Source organism: Poecile atricapillus, chromosome 2 (genome assembly GCF_030490865.1).
Source record: "Poecile atricapillus isolate bPoeAtr1 chromosome 2, bPoeAtr1.hap1, whole genome shotgun sequence".
NCBI classification, from domain to species: Eukaryota; Metazoa; Chordata; class Aves; order Passeriformes; family Paridae; genus Poecile; species Poecile atricapillus.
Window position 1 is genome coordinate 119,059,639 of NC_081250.1, and position 15,622 is coordinate 119,075,260.

Sequence of the window (15,622 nt, forward strand, 5' to 3'; positions counted from 1 at the left end):
CTGTGCAGTAACAGTCTGGTTGTCTGGAAGGTTCTCAGGAACCAGTGAGGAGTTTATGCCTCACCACAAGGATAGCAGGAAGAAACTTGTTCAACAGCCTCTCTATCCCCTGGTACACTCAGGTCCTCTGGCAGTCCAATTAAATCATTAACTTGTAAAATTCAGGATGTCACTTGACCTATTAAACCAGGCTCAAGCATGAGAATTGCCCATACACTGTCCATCTGAACTGGGGTATCCAGCACCAGAAATGAGGTGAGCTTTAGCAGTGATGTAAAAGTACTGCAAAAGTGTCATCTCTGCAAGAAAATAAAAATCACAAAGTTGCCATAAAATGTCTTATGAAGTACCTTAATTTGTATCTTTTTACTTGAAATAACACGGAATTCCACTGCTCACAGAAAAACACCTCAGGTGCTCAAACTAAGGCCCACCGTGGAGGCTGGGCAGGGCCCTTGGACATAAGGTGAGGCCTGTCTGTGTCTGTGTCCAGAACAGTGCTGGGAGCAGATCTGTGAATTGGAACAGGTGGGGGGGCCTGGCCCCCTCCCCCAGCAGGTTTCTGGCCTCCAGTGGCTGCTGGAGTGGCCGTGGGACTCTAGGTCCTGTGCCGAGCATGTGTGGGCTCGTGGCTCTCGTGAAATGCTGAAGCTGCAGGAATGGTGAAGTTTGGTGTAGATTTGTAGAAGGCACTTGCAGACAGCACAGAAAGGGCATTTTTTCTTTTTTTAATTCAAGTCCAATGCCAGATGCTTCCCACATGCATGAGGAGGTGGGATTAGAACTAGTCTTTCTAAATGCAGTTTGGTAGGAAAAGACAAGACCCCTTTCTAGGAAGGGTGGATTTGAACAAAACTACTCCTATTTTACACTTTGAGAAACTCTTCTTGGTCCTGTCAGAGCAAAGGACAGCAAGTTCACACAATGTTAAAAATCACAGGCTCTTTATAGATACTCTATTGAAATACTCTATATACCTATTTGTAAAATTATTAATCTTAATTTTCATTAAAATTACATATTAGCATATGCCTGTAACAAGTAGCAAAACTTAAAATGCAGTTGATGCTCTTTAAACCAAGTTCATTTTTTATAAATGTGTCACAGAAGGCATCATCAGATCCTGATTTTAGTGGTCATTTTGAAAATAGCTGCAGGCTTGACATATGTTTCATTCAAAAGGCCCAAGAAGAATCAGTATTTTTCCACATTTAAGGCAGTGTTGCTCTGTAGTAAGTTTCTCTCAGTTTCTCTGTCGTAAGTTACACACAATTGTTACTTCTGTGTTCTCACAGCTTTAAACACCCTTTCAGAGTCAACCTGTTAGAAGTGGCTCTTCTCTCCTGAAAATTACAACCAGAGCTCAATGTCCCATCTGATCCTTCTCTGTTGGAGTCAACATCAAGAACTTGCACTGACAGCAAAGGAAGTTCACGCAGGCTCAAAAGACAGGTTTCATTAGAAATTTATTTCTTTAAACATGGCCACTTTGAGATTAATGATACTACTTCAGGGAACATGAAAGAATAATAAACAGTTTTAGAAGGGAAACAATCAGGTAAGTCAGGATTTGCTTTTCAAACAGTAAAAGGCCAAGCTCCAAGAGGCAATAAATTTTGGCATACGAGGACTAGTATTTTCAAATCCAAAAGTTGGCTTAGTTTTACAGTGGAAGCTGACTGCAACCTTAGCTACCTTTCCACAACGCTGGACTCAATCATAACTTAAATGTACAGGAGCATAATGTGAAAAAGATTTTGTTTTATTAATTAAAAGTTAACAGCAACAGGCACATATTAAAATGAATATGGCAAAGCCTTTACAAATGGCTTTACGCTGAAGCTCTCTTCCAAAAATGGCTGTTGCAACAAACTGTAAACAGAATTAATAAACAGTCTTTTACAATAATAACAACAGGGAAATACAAATGAACTAAAAGAAAGCACCAGTTTCTGAAACTAGATTACAGTTGTGCTTACTGTACTTAAAACGATGTAAAACAAATTACAAAAATGGAATGTTTTAAGTTTAAAATTAGTCCTTTAATTTTGCCCTAAAAAACATTTTCTCCTTTTCCCATCAAAAACCCATCAGTGGGTAATGTTTTAGTAGAGGGAGGAATACGTAAACAATGCACTTTTTTTTATTATTTTTTTTTCAAATCAAAAACAAATTTGGTCACTTAGCTTTGTGCATAGTTTAAGGCATCTGTAGCAATTTGTTACAGTTTCCTCCCCAGTGTGGCTGTTCATGAAATTGTCACATTCTAAAAGAATAAATTAAAAAAAAAACAAAAAACAAAAAAGAAAAAATGTTGCCGTTCAAACCCTTCCCCGAGCCCTCCCGCCCTCCCCCGTCCCAAACGTACTCACACACCCACACATACACACACGCTGCAGCGAAAGGGGCATTTGTACCCTTGTTCTGAAGGACACGCTTCCCATCCCACTTTATTTCAGATTGGCAAATACCCTGAGCTGATTATGGTGTTTAGACATTCCACCTTTTTCTTGCATGTGCAGTTCAAGTGTACAATAGTGAGAACAACATGCGATGTTCCCACTGCAGAATCGCAATGCAGTTCGGACGCTTCCCCCCCCCACCCTTCCCTTCCCAGATTCAGAAGTGGTTTTTTTGCCGTTAAAAAATTGCATTCCCATATAGCACTGGAGTAAAGCTTGGCTGTGCTCTATGATGAATGCTCAGTTCCCAGTGCACAAACAAAATTATGGCAAATGGGAGGCTTTTCTGGCATCCAAAGAAACAAGAGCTGCAGTCTCAGATTTGATCTTTTTCTTTTAAAAAAGCAAAAAACCCAAGTTAGTGGTTCCTTCACAGCCATGCGCAAAGGTTAAGTCTAGAACCGATAGTTTCAGAGTACATTTGTAAACATCAAGTCTTGCCAGAGGCAGCAGAGGATGGGCACTTCACATTTCCGTATTAAAACAGGGACTGAGTGGAAGGTATGCTTTGAACACATTTATGCAAGTCTTGCTAAATTCCAAGGGAGTGAAATAATCCGTGTCAAGTCTTAGATTTGAAGACCGTATTCCAAATATCGTGAGAAAACCCAAGCCACGGGGCACAATGAAGCTTTCGTCCCATTGTGCCAAGGCTCAGTCACTGCTGTGCTTTGCATATTCGAGGTTCCGAACGACAACCAACTGAGGCGGGTGCATATTGCTCTATGTTCAGATCTGGCGGCTTAAAAAAATTCTGGGTCAAATGGTCTGTGTCAAAGGAAAACTTGGAAATAAATAATGCTGGCATCATTTTACCGTTTTACCAAAACCTTGGGCTGGCATGTGTCTCCTTTAATCCAACCGTGCAGATACCGAGGGAAGAGGCAGTTTTGTCATGGAGATTGAGGTCAGGACAATCGAGGTTCCTGAGGTAAAATGTCTGAGTCCATTTCCTCAAAGGTGGGGTCAACATCGTCACCGCTGCCCAACTGTTCCCTCTGCACTCCCTTCCAGCTCGCCTTGTTCAGTCCCAGGTGGCCAAGCATTGTCTGTGACAGCCTCGTGTTGGAAAACCGGGCCCATTCCCCAAACAGTGGTTCCACTAAGTAAGTCATAAAACCTTCAAAAGCAAGCAAACAGAGGCAGATTAAATAAAAAACCAATATGGAGATAAATTAAAATACTCAAACCAAACATTTTAAATAGCATTTAGTAGCAAATAATAAACGTGTCAAACTGCTGTTCTTCAATGTGCATTTAAATATTCATTTAGATATTTCAGGCATCTTCACCAAAAAAATCTCTCAAAATGTGAAAGATTTTACAAATCACTCAGAAGGACAGCAGTACACTGCATTACAAATTAACCTTCTTTCTCTCACAGCAGTGACCAAACCAAGACAAACACTGGACAATATGGAGGGAGAGAGAAATCTAAATATCAGCAACTAAGTCACACAATTTAGAAAACCTAAATTTCTAAAACATTTTATAATTAATTACCCACAGAGTGTCTGAATTATACTACATGGGGGAAAAAAGAATATATTATTTTCACAATATTAGGGTGACTAAAAATACTTTAAAATACAAATTTTAGAAATTTTTTAAACAAGGCCACAAAACAACACATTGATGTACTTGGTGTGTATGCACATGTTTTCATTTATTTGTAATGTCTATTTCCATGAAACAAAAATTCAATGCTAAGATAACCAAAACTGAGTATTTTAATTAAACAATATGTTTTCCTAGCATTCTAAATTCTAACAGTGCAGCTGGATTGAACACATCAGCTTTGTGTCAATCTAAGGCATTAATTCATACTGTGCTTGCCATTAAATTTATTCTTTTCTTTTACTATGTTTTTAAGTTTTTTTGAGTCCCAATTCACCTCCACAATCAACTTTTATTAGCTATAAAAAGACATTTTACTATTTAAATCCAAGTCGGGTTAGCAACAACTTAATATAATGGCTATCCACCATTCTCCATCACATCTCTGCCCACCACCCTCCTTAAAGGTTGCATTTAAAGGGAATGCCGACATTCCAAAAAGCTAAACCCAGCATGCCCAGTTGTGGCAAGCTCTCCGCAAAAGGCATCTGAGACCACATGGCAAGGGGAAGGGACCCTCCTCTTCCACTTATACAGCAAATACCACTTCAGATGAGGAAAGTTCTGGGCAGCAGCATGGGAGAAGTCAGACAGCTGCCTCCCACACCGTACCTGCTCTGTGAGGAAACAGAAGCTCCAGGACTATCAGGGCAGCACCGTTCATAAACAATTCAAGAGATGTTATATAGCAAATAAAAATAAAATTGCTCTTTATAATAAAGTGCTCACACACACACACACACACACACACACAGAGAGAGAGTATGTTCAGCCTCTAGGAAATGTATCCAAAGAGTGGTTTTTTTTCAAATTGCATGCTGAAAGAAATTACTAAAATGAACTGAATTGCAGTTACCAATCTGGATGTTGGCAATAGTTTCTGTCTGTCGGTCACAAAGTGGACTCACACCCAAGTGATATTTTTTTTCAATATCACCTAAAGAAACAAAAGTAAAAGGCAACCATTAAATCATCAAGTCCCAAACAAATCAAACACTAACAGAAGTGCTGGTTAACAAGGACACTACCCTGCAGCTGGTGGTATGCATTTAATTCTCTTCCCATCTCACAAAAAACCAAGTTGATCTGTCAGATGACAATACTTACAACTGCATTTAAACACTTGGTGTTTTTCATCAAACAGTAATTACAGAAACCCCATAGAACCACACAGGTTTCCTGAAGGATTACCATCCTCTTTCTTGCAAAACCTCCTACATTGTCAAAGAAATTACAAATTAATCCCCCCTCAGCAATATGGAAGAGGATAGCTTAGCCTTCAGAAATTTCTCGCTAAAGGCAATTTTGTTTCTGCTTCCCCATCACCTTTATCTAAGATTAAGTCTCACATAATTAGCATCAAATAAATAAATAAATAAATGTTCCCCATTTACCATATTCACATGCAAATTAGGAGGTCTCAAGTCCACCAAACTAGCCTTAATTGTATTGTAAAACAATTTAATAAAAATGGAGCAAATTCACTCCATTAGTCAGTTAAAGGGTTTATTAATTGCTCACAGTAACTAAAACCTCCCTGGCTCTTACCTGCTTACCAACCAGCCTTAGAGCTTAAGTTTAAATATTGAAGACACATGATGAACATATTCCATAATTTGCTGAAACTGCTAGGGCAATTTCAAAGTGGCCATAATTATTAATCTGGAGCCCCTTTATACAAAAGGATGTATTGCATCAGCCATTTCAGGTTCAGATTTGCTGCAGAGCTTTAGTAACTGACCTTTTGCAGGAAACACAACCCATGAAAGTAAAAAAATCCCATACTGGACATCCCTGCTAGTGCTAAATATAAACGGTCTAGGGGTCATGGATGCTTTCACCACACTAAATACATTTTATACTAACAGATACTTCTACTCTTACTTGCCTTGATGGAAGAACTCCTCTGTTACTTTTTCACTCCACTGCTTGCTCAGCTCCCATGTCCGACAGGGGTTACAAATATCTGCACACTTCAAAGCCATCTAACAAGTTAACACACAGTATTAGATCGCCTTTCCTCCAACAGAAGTGCCTGTAATTAATTCCTGATAGCAGATTATTTTAGGTTTTGTCAATAACAAACCTACCTACCATTTGTGCTCCAAAGTTATGTTCTGTAATACTTAAAAAACACTCTGGGAACTGTGAGATCTCATGATCATCCCTGAGTAATATGGAAATTCAGTCAACACAAAGTATTTCAGGGCCACTATATTTAGTATACTCACTGGTACAGGAGACAAAAATAACTTCAGAAAAAGAAGCATCAAAGCAAGCAAGCAGTGTTTTCCATTTCTGGCTCTCAAGCTTCTATTTTTAGCAATGGTTTGCACAAGACAGAACTTCTCATCTGTTTGTCCACTGCCTCTTATAGCCCACAATATGAACCTAGTAAGAAAATGCCTATAAACCTAAAAAGATTCTCAAGGCTATTGTTTCTCAAGTTTGCTAAAGCTTACTAGCACAATTGCAAACTGATTCACAACAGCAGTGCTTTCCTTCCCCATAATATGTTCTGACAAAGCATTTCACAGTTCTGAGGCTGCAATGGAGTTGCTGGAAGAGCTAAACCTTGTCTTGGAAACATCTTGCTTCAGCAGCCCTAAGTTATCAGACTTAGCAATACACACCATTACTTGAGAGAAGTGCTGGCTGTGGGAATTGGAGGGAACAACCTTTTTGTAATGGAACAGAAAGACTAAAAGATAGTCCTGCTCCATTTTGAAAATCTGGCAGAAGTAGTATTTAGTATTTTACAGTAGGTTAGTTTTTACACTAAAATGCTGTTTCCAAAAATATGACCAGCAAGATCACCTGTAAGATGAAGTGACGATGGTTTGCATTCTCTAAACATAGATCTCCTCTATCCAAATGGGATCGGAACATGGACAGGTACTCATTTTGTTGACTGATGTCTGTAGCAAGAATGAGATCACCTATCTGGCTCTCCATCAGCTGCCTGAAATAAATGACACCAAACATTCAGAAATATATCAATTAAGAACAACAGTCATCACTAGATCTACATGGCTTTTTATCATATTTATTATTATACAAGCTTTATAACAAGCATTTTCACTGAACTGTTTGTTTTCTTTTCCTGAAAAATTCTTGTAACATTCACAGAAATATCAGAATATTTCATTGGCAGCTTTCAGGAAGACTAAAACAGTTTTTAGCTTTTTTCCTCCCCCTACCTTTTTTTTTTCTCCTTAAAAATGCACGAACTGATTGTCTCAAGATTATTTCTTGTCAAGAGTAGGTGAAGATGGTCTATTTTAAACTACAGTTGTGGTGGCAGAATGAGAAAAGACTGCCAAGTTTAGTCTGAACAGGTGCTTGACTACATGAATACACCCCTTCAATGTGCTTGCAATAAATGTTAATTTCCAAATATCACGTTGCATCATGAACTGCTCTACTCTACCAGCACTGTATCCAGGAATTCTTAGAATAGATCTCTACATTTTGTACTCAAAATTGCCATGCAATATCTTATTTTGCAGGGCTGTCTTAGCTGACAGATTGCTTGTATCTCAAACTAATCTATACTATGTGGTATAAACATACCTGTTTTCTAATGACATATGTGCAAATAAACCAGATTCTCTCAGCAACCCCACTGCCGATCTCCAGTGATGGTTCTCTAATACTGAGGTATTCTGTGAATTAAAAGGGAGTAACACATATCAGTCAATGCCTTTTTCTTAAACTGAAGAGCTACATACCAAGAGCAGCACCAGACAATTTGGCTATATTTTGGGGTTGGTGTTTTATTTTCTTCTTTTTTGTTTTTCCCAAGGAGGTTAAAACTCACAAGTCCTGAATACTTAGTTAATTTGCACAGTTTTTTATCCCAGTGACATGGAAACAGCATCTGCATTCAATCCTACCGCTAGCTAGACATATCACAATTTACATTTCTTTTCCGTACTTCTCTCCAAACCTGGTTTTAACAAAACAATTGATTTTATCCTTACCTTATATAAAGTCGCTAAATAATGATTTGTTTTAATTAGGAAAGGTTGGTTAACGCCTGGGTGATCCAAATCATGTGTGGCAGCTGCTATTAAACTGAGCAGGACATCCCATGGAGTTAAAGATTTGGAAAGCTGCAAGGCAAACCCAACAAATGTTAGCAATGCAATATGGCCTTAGAAAAAGTGCATGAGTGTTGCATTTTTGGTTTTCAGTAATTAACAGCCAATAGAAATCTGGAGAAAATCTTGAATATGTAAAACTAACATTCCACTGACTTTTCACAGTATTTCCCCCCAAAGCTACAAAATTTCGACAATGGTTTAAGAATTACTCTTTCTGAATGGCAAGGTTCATTCTTAAAAACTGACAGCACAAAACATAATTGTGTCTAGTAATGGAGCGCTTTTTCTCACCAGACCCCACAAAGCAGCAAATTCTTAAAATAAGCTCTCCTTCTCATTTACCAAGTCCATTTGTATGTGTCTATTCTTCTTCAAATTCATACTGTATTTTAAAAAGCATGAAAACCCTTTCCTCCGAAGAGTAAGAAACTAATGTTCTGGAAGACTTAGAACTGTTTTGGATGTATTTCTACTCTTATGCAAAATTGTATTTCAAGGTCTACCATGAACAGAACCAAGGTCTACATGAACAGAAAATCTACCACAAATAAGTATTTTCAATGTGCATGTCAATTAACTCAGCATGCATCTACATGGACTTACTTTCACTGTTCATAGCTGTTCCTGCTTGTGGTTGAGAGGTTTGAAAGTTTGAACTCAGTAATAAAGCCTAGTTTGCACTAAAACAGAGAGGACAGTTCTGTCCATATAAAGCTGAACTGCAGCAAACAGCCTGCAAGGACAGAAGTTTATGTTCCCTGTTGCATTTGCCATCTATCACACCTCTCATGTTTATAACATACTTTAGCACAACAGAGCTGTAGTTCAGTACACTGAACTACAGCTGTATATGTTACTAAAAATACAAAGTCTGTACTTGTATCTGAAGCTTTGCAAAACTTCCATCACAAGTATTAAATAAAAAATGCTCAGAACTTCCAAACTGAATGCCATAGAAAAGCTCATCATGTATCAGCTCTGATCAGGCTCACTGCACCAATTGGTCTGAGAGCAGCACTGAGAAACTGAGTGGGAGGAGTGGGCAAAGAGCCTCTGAAAAAGGCTTTATGGAGCCAAAACTTACTTGTTTTTACCTCAGAAGCAGAATAAGGAGCTGTGCTATTCAAGGGAATACCAGATTGGTGATAATCTGCGTCAAGGCAGATAACTTCTTGTCTAGCTACAGCGAACTACAGCTTTCAATTTAATACAGAAGGACAGCAGTTTGCCCTGAAATTGTCCAAGACATCACTTACAGCAGCCTGACAGCAGTCCAAGTAGTGAGGACAAACCCTCAATTAGTTTAGCTCCTTAAGGTCTGTCATTCTACCCCTTCTTAAAAAAAGTCAAAGAGAACTCCTGAGGTATTGCTGTGAACTGCCTCTCGTACAATCAAACTGTTCAGTAACAGCAAAGATGAGCAAAGCAAGGATAATGGTAATTTATGGAAGAAAAAAACCACCCCAGATGACAAGTACACAGGTTTATTATTGCCAGTTCTGACTCAGGCTGCAATTCTATATAAATGTCTTCAGGCACAGCACTATGTTAAACAGCTGCAACTTTAATTCCCTGCTCTAGTTCAACAGGAAGTCACACAAAAGACAATGTCAGCTCAGAAAGGGGGGAAAAATGAAAAGCATACTAAGTGTGAATCCACAGCCTCAGCAACAGGGAAGGCAAGGGAGAGTTCAGAAGTGTTTCTTGTTGGGTTCTTAGGTTTCCTTACTTTTGATAAAACCTGTGTGTGCATATACACCTACATGTATGCATGTAAGTTTATATATAGATCTATGACCTTACTGCCCTCTACAACTGCCTGAAGTGAGGTTGTAGCTAGGTGGGGTTTGGCTTCTTCTCCCAGGTAACCAGCAACATCAAAGAGGACATAGTTTACAGCTGTGCCAGGGGAGGTTTAGGCTGGACATTAGGAAAAATTTCTTCACAGAAAGGGTGATTAGACATCAGTATGGGCTGTCCAGGGTGGTAATGGAGTCATCATCCCTGGAGGTGTTAAAGGAAAGGTGTGTAAATGGATGTGGCACTCGGTGCCATGGTCTAGTAGACAAGGTGGTGTTTGGTTACAAGTTGGACCAGATCTCAGAGGTCTTTTCCAACCTAAATGATTCTGTGATACGTGCACACAATCCATTCATATGCATATACACACAAACACACATTTCTGTGTGTATGAGTGATGTAAAAGTGAGAAAGCTGCCTTACCTTGGGCTCTTTTAAGTAACAGTGCATGGCCTGAGTCACATCAGCAGCATGAACTGCATTATGATAAGGATTTTGACTGTGATAATCTTCTTGAACCATAACTGCAGGAAAATAACACATCCAAATTTAAATAAAATTGCAATTTTTTCAAGGACCTTTTTATATGCCCCTATTAGATACAGAAATATGCAGTATCACAAGTTACATATACATAAAAGCATCAGTCAATAAACTGTCAGCTGAACCACGATGCAGCTGTAAGATTTTTATGCAAAGAAACAGTGTTTGCTAAAGGAAATCAACTACATGTTAAGTCACCTCAGAGCAAAAATTCAACAACCTGAATCAATATATAATCTGAGATTTGACTGATATATAATCTGACTTTGACAACTTCCCAGAGAAGGCTGTCTTTGACAATCTGTCTGAATGGTGAAGCAACACTGAATACAGCATGAAAATTTTGCTGTTTACCAAACCATTAGGATGACTTCATATCATGACCTAAAAACAGATAGAATTTTAGAGGAATTAAGCACTGCTTTCCTAAGAAGTGCTTTGTTTTCCCATTCAGAAAAGTGGTCATGGAAAGCCAACTCTATTTTTTGGCATTTTCTCATACTTGTACTCAGGCAAACTTAAAGCCCCTATGCAATTTAGAAAAGAATCTCATTGAGATGATGGTCTGACTAATTATACCTAGATTCAGTATTCCCTATTTAACTTCTTTGCTTTCCTCCTCTTTCCTCCATCTTCCTGGATGTCTTTGAACATTATTGGTAGAATTCCTTAAAGGGCATCAACATTAGCCCAAGTACAGGGAATGAAAAAACTATAATGCTATAAAGGATGGAGGGGAAGAAGATCTAAAACACAAATCAAACTATATTCTAAAGTTTTGCCTGACACGACACATTAATTCTTCCAAGCAAACCTCAAAAAACATTTTCCTGTCTGACTACAGTCTGTCAGTCCTACCAAACAAACATGCCCACAAGCTTTTCTACTTAGTTTACAAGCCCAAAGGATCCATGAAATTGTGAGTGTAATGTTAGAGCATTACTGACGTGGTATTTGTGAAGAGCTGTGGTCCATGAAAAATGAAAATACTGTCACGACCATGTAATCTCAATAGAACTCAATGGATAGCTTACAGCTCATATGAAAAATAAAAATCAATATAAATGTTTTTGAGCTTTATTAACCTGCAGAACCCTGTCTCACCTATTCCTCACATCAAGGGCATTAATGGCATATATCCCTGGCTTTCTTCTTAATTATTTTGTGGTATCATAGGCTGATCCAGCTACCTGAACTCTACAATTTTCCTAACTTACTTATTTTATTAAAGCAGACCTAGGTCAACATTTTGATCACAGTCTTCCAGAACTGGAATAGCACAACATTGCATTTTCTCTTCCCTGGTTCAAGTCTGGAATAAGAACCTGTGAAGACACAGTAAGAAAATGCGGATCTCCAAGTAGAGGATGGAAATCACTGAAAGACTGTGTGTGTGTGTGTGTGTGTGTATATACACATTAAAAAAAAAAACAACCAAGATCCTATAGGGGACTAAAATCAGCTTTTTCTACTTATAAGAGTCCAGTACAGTCTCATATAATGTAAATTTTGTGTGGTCCTGGACCATCTGAGCTTTCCTAGCCTTCTGGAATTTGATCTTCAGATTGCTATGGTTTAGAGAATAAGAGGTAGCAAAAGAAAATAATGAATTGTGTTCATGCTAAGAAGCTGTATTTGGAAGAAAGGTTCATTGATTTTACAATGGACTAAGAGCTTTTTACTGATACTAAGTAGAAGGAATTAACAAAAAAGGAAAGGCACTGAATTTCAAATTTAGAATAAATTTTGCCTTCTTCAAAGTCTAATCTCATTTTTAGTAGATTATAACTTTGAATAGTCATATGTAGTTAAAATTGTCATCATCTTTTGATAAACAGTTAACCAAGCCAGTAATTTCTAATTGGTTTTTCAAGTATTATAATTTGCATAATGTCAACTAACCAGATGAGAAAAACAAACCACATTCAGTTAGAACTTAAGTAGCCTAAAAATCAGATTTCTATAATCATTTTCCTCCATTCCAACATATCAGTCATTAAGGTCAGCTGATTAACATTCCTGAAACTGGAGAAAAATTAGTTCACTTTAAAACATGAAATGCAAGACAGAACTGATATTTTTTTAATTGAAAGAGAACTAAATTATGAAAACAAAAACATTCTAATATTTGAAAGGGGAGAAAAGACTCCCAAATGTAGTTTCTCCCCGGTTAAGTGACAAGCTTTGTAACCACAGAATTGTTTTCTCTGAAACTGTGGAAAAACTGCTGAAGGGGACCAAAAATTTGTTTCTCCTGCTTGGTTAAAAAAATCAACCCACTTCACAAAATTAAAGATACTGTCACAGAAGAACCAAAGGAAGGTGGTCTCACATCAGCACCTGTCTATGTATTGGGATGCAGACAAATCTGTCAAGTGAATGTACAACTTGGTTTGAATATTCTACATTGTATTTCCAGTTCTTTCCAAAAAAGCATTCCAGTGACACAGGCCCAGACATTCAATTAAAATTGTCCTGTACTCCATCTAGGGAGAAACCGTGTCCACAGTATACAACGCTTACTTTTAGAAGAATTTGAGCAAGCCAGAGGCAACACCAAATTGGCACCAGAAAGTATTTTTGATAGATTCAATACAGTTAGGGAACTATGTAATTGCAAACAAGTAAAGATAATACAGAACTAGAAATCAGAACACAGAAAGGAGCTGTCTAACCTTTCCCAATACAAATGTCACACAATGTCACATATATTCCTGATTGTTTAATAGATAATAAATAAATTTAATAAATAAAATACAGCATTGCCCATGAAACTATTAAACTTGTTAATACTTCTTTGGATTTAACACAGAATATTCTATACTCCTAAGAACTTTGAGAGATCATCTCAATATAATTTAAATCACTGCACAATGTAGACTGCATCAGTACCCTTCAAACCTTATAGCTAAACTACAACCAGGACTTCATCTAAGGTATAAAAATGCAGATAAACAACAATATTCATCAAAATAAAAAGCTGTATTTACCCAAAAATCTACGAAGTTTCATCGTATCTAATTGGAAGTGTTCAATTAGTCCATGTAGATTAAACAGATGAAAGGTTAAGCTGACTAGACTGTTTCCTAAAAATAAGATGAAAATACTAATTCATTGGAATATAATAAGAAAAGTATTATTTCAAACAAATTGGTCACAAAATTATACAAGCAAACTTCTCTACATCAAGTCATGATATTCTACACCATTTATAAATATTTAAATCTTAATGCATGACAAGTTTCCATTAGCTGTCTCTAGTAAGCAGTGGTTTTGCTTAATTCTAATGCATTCACCAACTGTCCAATGGCAACTGACAGGAAGAAAATGTTACTGAACATTAAAAAACCAACATGTTTCAACATGCAAATCCATTATAAAGATATTCAATTTTATAATTATATTTATGCAACATATCACAAACACATACACAAAATACAAATATAATCAGGCAAAGAGAAAAGTTAGACAATACTGTTGATTAGAGCACTTTGCAAATATGCTATCTCTAATTTTCATAATATATTTTGCAGGACTTCTCCTTATTTCACGCAGAACTCTACAAAAGAGGCCCTAAGTATTGTTAAAACTATTACAAGCTTATAATGTATTTCACCTACTCTTAGCTTTATTATAATCTTTTGCAGTGGTGAAATAAAAAGATAAACTGTCCACAATGTTTATTTGAAATAGCTTGTCCATTATTTGCTCTGCAAACAATATCATGGCTGCCAATCTTCGTTTAGCATTATAGAACCTAGCACAGACAGAAACTGAGATACAAAAAGACAGAAATTTCTTGTAAATCAAGTTTATTACTAGGCTAGAATAAATGTATTCTCATGTACATGCCACCTCATCACAGGGAAATACGCAATTCTTGGAACAACATTGACTGGGGAAGTTCTTTCATAGAGGCTCATCCAGGGCAGTTCATCCAGCAGAGTTTTATATACAGCATTCTGCCCTTCCAAACTTTCGAGAACAAGGCTGCCTGATCCAAATGTCCTCCAAAAATGATTTAATTAGGATGCAAAATGGATGGTGGTATCATAAGGCATCCACAATAGAAGCTCTTCTGGTAGGTACTTTTGAAAAAAGCATGTATAAAAGGTAGAAAGGGCTCTTCTAAGAAGGACAACTTCAGATTTCTCCCAATTGGCAAGCTAATCCAAAAGTAGCTATGCTTACATGTTAACTTGTACGCATAGCTTTTCCTTATTCAGTTATGTAAAGTTTATCATTACCTATATAAGCATTCTATTTGTACAAGTCCTTGCTATTTTCACTTTTTTCTACCAATTTTCTGTATTAAATGTAACTGTGAGTTTACTACTTTTACACTTGGTTAAGTTCAGCACCCCTTCAATAAAACAGAAGAGAAAAAGATCTTTCGGTGCCACATTCTGCTTTTTGAACTTAATTTCTTGTTCTGGCAACTTTAATTGCAACTTTGCTACCTTTTCCACATGACTGCTGCAAAATCTGCAAGAGCTGCCCTCCATTCTCTTCCCACACTGGCACAAATGTCACTGTGATGTTGGACTTGCTCATCTCCTCCTTCCATTCTGTTCAAAACCCAGCTGCCATTGCTGAGATTATAATGCAAAACCATCCTATCCACTGCAATAGCCCTCTCTCCTCCTTCACAGCACATTCACAGATCTCTTTTTTGCCTACAAATGAACAATACTTAGTTTTTTTTTTAACCAACTACTCCTGTAGCTCCTACTGCTATTTGTAATGGGCACACAAAGTCACCAAAATGTTCTACTCCTTTTCCTATGTTGTGCAAGCTATGTGTACAGCAGCTTCCCTCTGCTCAATTCCCAAGCCTCTAGGTATTCTATGTCATAATTATAATGGATTAACACCAACATGCCTCTTATGGCACTAAAGAGCAATGGAACTATTCCATCTAACACTACATTTATCGGAAAAATACTTATTCAATATAAATGACTGTCCTGAGTTGATTATGATGTTAAATTCTATCCCCATTCGTCTACCTAACCCAGACACAGATTTTGTATTCTTAAAATTTCATCTAAGAGTAAAAGTGAGTGGAAAAGATGCACCGAGTTTGTTATCAGA

The 15,622-nt window shown here is 37.4% G+C and overlaps 1 protein-coding gene across 6 annotated transcripts in view; it reads right to left on the reverse strand.

The window, feature by feature from the left end:
- Positions 1-1,449: 1,449 nt before the first annotated feature.
- Positions 1,450-15,622, reverse strand: part of PDE7A (phosphodiesterase 7A) — a 77,931-nt gene continuing 63,758 nt past the window's right edge. For 5 of the 6 annotated variants that reach the window (XM_058831013.1, XM_058831011.1, XM_058831016.1 and 2 more), the window contains 7 exons: positions 13,519-13,614; positions 10,409-10,509; positions 8,063-8,194; positions 7,653-7,744; positions 6,897-7,041; positions 4,936-6,064; positions 1,450-3,582 (listed from right to left, as the gene is read on the reverse strand). In XM_058831013.1, coding sequence (XP_058686996.1) covers positions 5,960-6,064; positions 6,897-7,041; positions 7,653-7,744; positions 8,063-8,194; positions 10,409-10,509; positions 13,519-13,614 — 671 coding nt within the window. In that variant the 3' untranslated portion in view covers positions 1,450-3,582; positions 4,936-5,959. The remainder of the gene's footprint in view (positions 3,583-4,935; positions 6,065-6,896; positions 7,042-7,652; positions 7,745-8,062; positions 8,195-10,408; positions 10,510-13,518; positions 13,615-15,622) is intronic. The other variant, XM_058831014.1, reaches the window with a different exon arrangement.